Source organism: Pangasianodon hypophthalmus, chromosome 17, assembly GCF_027358585.1.
Source record: "Pangasianodon hypophthalmus isolate fPanHyp1 chromosome 17, fPanHyp1.pri, whole genome shotgun sequence".
In the NCBI taxonomy this organism is placed as follows: Eukaryota; Metazoa; Chordata; class Actinopteri; order Siluriformes; family Pangasiidae; genus Pangasianodon; species Pangasianodon hypophthalmus.
In genome coordinates this window covers 23,971,561-23,978,195 of record NC_069726.1, presented here as the reverse complement: position 1 = coordinate 23,978,195, position 6,635 = coordinate 23,971,561, and the positions used below count along the sequence as shown (strand labels likewise).

The 6,635-nt window shown below is 40.3% G+C and overlaps 1 protein-coding gene across 1 annotated transcript; it reads right to left on the bottom strand.

Moving 5' to 3' along the window:
- Window positions 1-1,203: 1,203 nt before the first annotated feature.
- Window positions 1,204-6,596, bottom strand: swi5 (SWI5 homologous recombination repair protein). Its single transcript, XM_026942790.3, has 5 exons — window positions 6,342-6,596; window positions 5,346-5,394; window positions 5,098-5,207; window positions 3,236-3,330; window positions 1,204-1,508 (listed from the first exon to the last, which is right to left on the bottom strand). The coding sequence occupies exons 1-5, from the start codon at window positions 6,443-6,445 to the stop codon at window positions 1,444-1,446; spliced, it is 423 nt and encodes a 140-aa protein (XP_026798591.1). The 5' UTR covers window positions 6,446-6,596; the 3' UTR covers window positions 1,204-1,443.
- Window positions 6,597-6,635: the final 39 nt, after the last annotated feature.

Sequence of the window (6,635 nt, the reverse complement as noted above, 5' to 3'; positions counted from 1 at the left end):
CCATCCGGAGTGTATTCCTACCTCACACCCAGTATTCCCGGGATAGGCTCCGGATCCACCTCAGGGAAAAAGCACTTACTGAAGATGTACGAACGAATCAATGAATAACGTTCTCCTTTTTATCTTCTTAGACGCCTCCAAATCTGCAATAGAGTTCCAGAGAGCAGCAGAAACTCTATTTATAGCTCTTCTGTTTTTTTTATTGTGTTAAACTTAATTTTTATAATTTGTAGTCAATTCATTCATGTGCTTTCTCATACAGAATGTAGGATTTTGCACTCAAAATCAGAAGTTTTCTATATATATAATTGTTATTGTTTAAGTAATACGAGTATGTTATTTCATTTGGATTAGTCTTTGTGTGGTTTGAAGATCAGATATGAACAAACTTGAAAAAATGGAGTGAGAGTGAATGTTCTTTTACTTAAAAGCATTTAGAGATAAGGATGAGAGATTATTGCAGGCTGCTATCAGTTCGATAGACGACATTATCAGTGTTTTCCACTGTCTGTGCCACGTATTTCACATCACCACCCATCACCTATCACCAACAGGCCAAGTGTTCAGATGGGTTTTATTACTTGGATCAAACTAAAGTGAACAAAAGGTCTATAATTATTCTAAAAAAAAAAAAAAAAAAAAAACAGTTATAGCCTTGAGCAAAAACAAGACAAACACAGAAACATTACAGCCAAAATCTCCAATTTTACTAATAAACTGTTTAACGAGTTTAAACAGAGACTCACATACACACTGTGGAGAGAGACACAATAACACCACTGCATTTACAAACAGTCTGAAACCCTTTGACAGTCTGCATTCTGATTGGTCAGAAGGTGTTGATTAATTCTCTATAACAGCAGCTCTGATTGTAGCGCAGGTTTATATTAATGTGCTTGTTCAATATGTTATCGTTTCTATAGTAACAGCTCGTTCACAGGGACGTTTACGGCAGACGCTTCGCTAATAATAAACGGATTAATAGACTTGTGTAATTGTTGATATGGTGAAGTTTTCTGTAACGAGATGTTTATTTAAAATGAACATGTATGGAAGGAGTCTCCAGTGTCAGTGCTTTGTAACAGTCAGAGGTAAAGCTCTGACTTTAAGTTTTCCGACATCTTCAGGACAGACGAGTTTACGCTTCTTTTTTTTTGCTGTTTCTCAGTAACATGACAGGAAAGAGAAAAAAAGAGAGGCTGGTGAGGGAAGGACTGTTGTTTAATAACTAAAAGATCGTAATCATTAGCAATTTGCTGTGGTATAAGAGGAATAAAACACTTGGGGACGTGCTGTAGTATGAAACGATGAACTTCGGGGTGTGTTAGTGACTCCGCTTCATCACACCACCGCGTTCGTGAGGATGATGAAATGCTTTCTGCTCCAGAATCGTCCGCCAGCGTTAGCGCCGTGTTCGGTCCTCCCACAGCGCAGCTCAGCCAATCAGTCGTCCAGCTCCATGCCGAACTGAGCGTACAAGTCGCGTGTGGTGACGCTGCGCAGGCCGGCTGTGAGCGAGACACACAGAAGGACAGTTGTGTTAACACACAGGGTGAAGAGGCGACAGTAGTGACGCTGTACGACACACTGACGCTCTAACAGGAGCTCTTTATGTGGAGGACTGTGGAGAATGCAGCTCCATTATCATACTCCTATACATTACTGTGTGTGTGTGTGTGTGTGTGTGTGTGTGTGTGTGTGTGTGTGCATGGCTATCTGTGTGTCTCTCTTCTATGTGTGTGTACATGTCTGTCTCTCTGTGTGCGTTGGTACGTCTGTCCTTGTGTCTGTCTCTCTCTGTTTATGCGGGGGTCTAAGTGTGTGTCTGTTTCTGTGTGCGCTTCTGTATGTGTGTGTATCTGTGCACGTATGTAGGTGTGTCTCTGTGTGTGTGTGTGTGTGTGTGTGTGTGTGTAGGTGCCTTTGTGTCTGTTTCTGTGAATGTGTCTGTCTCAGAGTGTCTTTTTCTGCATGTTTGTGTGTGTGTGTGTCCCTGTGTGTCCGTCTCTGCGTGTGTGTGTCTGTCACAGCGTGTCTTTTTCTGCATGCGTGTGTGTTTCTGTGTGTGTCTGTCTCAGCCTCTGTGTGTATGTGTGTCTGTCTCTGCGTGTGTGTGTTTCTGTGTATGTGTGTCTGTCTCTTTCTGCGTGTGTGTTTCTGCATGTGTGTGTCTGTATCTCTATGTGTGTGTATCTGTGCATGTGTGTCTGTCTCAGTGTGTGTGTGTATCTCTATGTGTGTGTCTGTCTCTGCACGTGTGTCTGTTTCTGTGAATGTCTGTCTCAGTGTGTCTTTTCCTGCATGTGTGTTCATGTCTCAGCATGTGTGTGTATGTGTGTCTGTCTCTGCGTGTGTGTGTCTGTCTCTGCGTGTGTGTGTCTGCATATGTGTGTCTGTTTCTGCCTCTGCATGTGTGTATCTCTGCATGTGTGTATCTGTGCCTTTGTGTCTGTCTCAGCGTGTGTCTTTTTCTGCATGTGTGTGTTTCTGTGTGTGTGTCTCAGCATGTGTGTCTGTTTGTGTATGTGTGTCTGTTTCTGCATGTGTGTCTGTCTCTGTGTGTGTGTGTCTCAGCATGTGTGTGTCTGTTTGTGTATCTGTGTCTGTTTCTGCATGTGTGTCTGTCTCTGTGTGTGTCTGTTTCTGCCTCTGCATGTGTGTATCTCTGTGTGTGTATCTGTGCCTTTGTGTCTGTTTCTGTGAATGTGTCTGTCTCAGTGTGTGTCTTTTTCTGCATGTGTGTTTCTGCCTCTGTGTGTGTGTGTGTGTGTGTCTGTCTCTGCGTGTGTGTGTCTGTCTCTGAGTGTGTGTCTGCATATGTGTGTCTGTTTCTGCCTCTGCATGTGTGTATCTCTGCATGTGTGTATCTGTGCCTTTGTGTCTGTCTCAGCGTGTGTCTTTTTCTGCATGTGTGTGTTTCTGTGTGTGTGTCTCAGCATGTGTGTGTCTGTTTGTGTATGTGTGTGTCTGTTTCTGCATGTGTGTCTGTCTCTGTGTGTGTGTGTTTCTGCATATGTGTGTCTGTTTCTGCCTCTGCATGTGTGTATCTCTGTGTGTGTATCTGTGCCTTTGTGTCTGTTTCTGTGAATGTGTCTGTCTCAGTGTGTGTCTTTTTCTGCATGTGTGTTTCTGCCTCTGTGTGTGTGTATCTCTATGTGTGTGTGTGTGTGTGTGTGTATCTCTATGTGTGTGTGTGTGTGTGTGTGTGTGTGGGGCCTCAGTGTGTGATTTTTACCCAGCCTGCCTAGAAGAGTCTGTGCGATGTCCTTGATGTCGTTATATTCGTGTAGCAGGTTAATGTGGAGATCGAGCTCGTGCACACAGACGCCTCTGTAAGAAAAATAATAATAATATTAATTTTTTTTAAAAAATCACAAAAATAACAAAACCACTTTAGCTGTTAAACCGGATTAAACTTAAAAACTACACCGCGAAAAGAGGAAACTTTTATTCAGCGTTGATCTAATCACATTTCGAACATTTTTTTTCAAAATTATATTAAGAATGCTTATTTCAATCATTAATCAGTGTTTTCGTTACAATTTTTGATTGTTATTTGGATCATGCTTCGGATTATTACTATTCAAGTCAATTAACTGATTAACGCTAAATCCACAGTGAACCTGATCCACCTCTAAAAGCAAACATGTTGAGAAATTCATCGTGAAATAACATTTTTCCCCGTTGCCTCCTCACAGTTCCAGCGTTCCCGGTTCGATCCTGAGCTCGGGTTACTGTCTGTGTGGAGTTTCACATGTTCTCCGGTTTCCTCCCGCTGTCCAGAAACGTGCCGGAAATGCGGATCAGCGACTCGAACCTTCCCCTTGGTGTGAATGAGTGTGCGTTCCCGGGATCCACTGGGATCCACCGGATCCACCGTGACCCTGATCCGAATAAATCACTCTAACGTAATCCGAGTGTGTTCAATAAATAACTGGATTTATTTTTAATAGCATTTGCTATTATATTATAAATATTTTTCCGCCTTACGCTGCAGGATGTTAACAGTGAGCTCTGGTTGCTAAGCAACAGCACAGACAATGAGGAGTGTAATCTAAGGACCGAACAATGGTTTAAGTTTGACGCTTTTATTGATTTAAATCCTGACGCATTAATACAGAATTCAGTTACTGTCATGCGCTCACAGGTGTGTGTGTGTGTGTGTGTGTGTGTATACAAAAGTGAGTACACCCCTCACATTTCAGCAACCATTTCTCAAGGGACAATACTTTTGAAATGAAATTTGGATATATTTTAGAGTAGTCAATGTGCTGCTTGTATAGCAGTATAGATTTACCGTCCTCTGAAAATAACTTAACATACAGCCATTATTGTCAAAATAGCTGGCAACTGCCTTGCTGAGGAAGCTGAAGGTGAAGGTGATGAAGTGGCCACGTATGTCTCCAGACCTGAACCCTACAGAGCACCTGTGTGGTGTCCTCAAGCGGAAGGTGGAGAAGCGCCATGTGTCTAACATCCAGCAGCTCCGTGATGTCATTATGGAGGAGTGGAAGAGGATCCCAGCAACAACCTGTGCAGCTCTGGTGAATTCCATGCCCAGGAGAATTAAAGCAGTGGTAGACAACAATGGTGCTCACACAAAATATTGACACTTTGGACACAGTTTTGACATGTTATCACTTAGGGTGTACTCACTTTTGTTGCCAGCTATTTAGACAATAATGACTGTATGTTGAGTTATTTTTAGAGGACAGTAAATCTATACTGCTATACAAGCTGCACATTGACTACTCTAAAGTATATCCAATTTTCATTTCTATAGTTTTGTCCCTTAAGAACATATAACAAAATGGTTGCTGAAATGTGAGGGGTGTACTCACTTTTGTGAGATACTGTGTATATATATATATATATCTCAAAGATTTTACACCAGATGTAAAATATCTAATATCTAAAAATATATAATATCGAAGTTCTGGAGTTGATCTCAAGTGGAAGAATCAGGTTTTATCTCCATGATGTAATGATGAAGAAGTGAAGCACAAAATTATCAGCTGAATATTAGAAGTGTGAGTCTACCTACCATGTTTCCTCACACACACACACACACACACACACACACACACACACACTTACTCGCTTTCTAACAGCGTGATGTCAGACTCCAGCTGCAGCAGTGTGTTCTGTAGTTCTCTGATCTCCTCCTCGACACACACCCCGTTATTCAGCGTGCTGGAAACCTGAACCTGTTCCACACACACACACACACACACACACACACACACAGCTCTCAGTGTCCATCTGTGTGTCAGTGTTCAGTGAAATGGTTTTCTGGAACGTGAGAAACGTGAGCAGCTGTCCGTCACGTGAACGATGTTACTCACTGGAGATTTAAAACTGGAGTTGACTTTCTTCCATCCTGAGTGGAGCGTCCTGCTCGAGGAAGAACACACATCATCAATATCCAGTCAGCAACAATACCAGTAAATAATGTTAGTTACATGGGGTGTGTGTTTCCAAACAAAGTGAAACCTTTAATTTTAAAAATGAAGTGCAAAAATTTGTGCACTCTTATTTAAAAATAATTCGAGGTACAAAAATGCTGAACTAGTGATCAGATATTAATAGTGAGTTTAACCCAAGAGCACAAATGCACATTTGCTCATATATTAACATGTTGTGGGGAAAGAAAGGGGGAAAACTTCTCACAGGGACTCGCAAGTATGAGCCTGTTACTCCTATTTTAATTGCATTGCACTGCTACCTGTTAAATACAGAATCGATTTCAGTACACATTAATAAGACTCAAATAAAGGCAAATACAGTACACTAGAGCATGTCAGAGGGGGTGTAAACTTATGAGCATGCGAATAAAGAAGCTTAGGTGCTGTAATATTTAGGCTGTATGTCAGAAAACATTAAATGAACATGGAATTTTGTAGATAAACTGTAAAATAGGGGTCATTTTTTTCATGTTTACAACCAGAAATCAAAGGGGGGTGTAAACATTCGCACTCACCTGCACCTGTATAATATGTATACATGATTTAAAAAAATATATATATATAAATAAATCTCTAAATTTATTAGCTCATAAATTATTATTAATTCACAAGGAATTTTGGAAATTTATATATATATATATATATATATATATATATATATATAAGGTTAAAAATGTTTAAAATTCAAACATCTGGACCTAGCTACATAATATTTAAGGCTTATATATAATGTTTATATATAAGTTTATTTTAATAAGTTTAATTTAGCTGTGTTTTTGGTTTGAAAGGTTTAAAAAGTCATTAAAATTAAAAAAGTGAACTCAATCTGGCAACCCTGCTAGTCAGGTTCTTGCTAACCGCTAAGCGTTTGTTTACCTTTTTCTTGATGCTAGCAAAGTTCCGCCTCTTTGTGGTGTAAATTTTAAAGTTTCAGCGCCATCATGATCTGATTTTATATTTTGTCCGGATTCAGAATCCATTCTGCACTTAATTTAAGACAGTTTATTAATATGAGCACTCATAAATAACGAGTAAAAAGAAGTCACTAACACAGCTAGTCAGATAGCTAGCTTTATGAGATTAGCTCAGTGCGCCATTCTGCTGTTTACTGGATCCCGCCTTGCTTTGAAATCGAACACGTCATTCTTCAAAGCGAGTGATTTTATTGGT

Excerpts from the sequence above, each read along its gene's own strand:
- swi5 (XM_026942790.3), bottom strand. The coding sequence starts at position 6,445 with ATGGATTCTGAATCCGGACAAAATATAAAATCAGATCATGATGGCGCT. Across the intron at positions 5,395-6,341 it reads TTGCTAGCATCAAGAAAAAG|GACGCTCCACTCAGGATGGA; the intron begins GTAAACAAACGC and ends TTCCTCGAGCAG. Across the intron at positions 5,208-5,345 it reads ACTCCAGTTTTAAATCTCCA|GTTCAGGTTTCCAGCACGCT; the intron begins GTGAGTAACATC and ends TGTGTGGAACAG.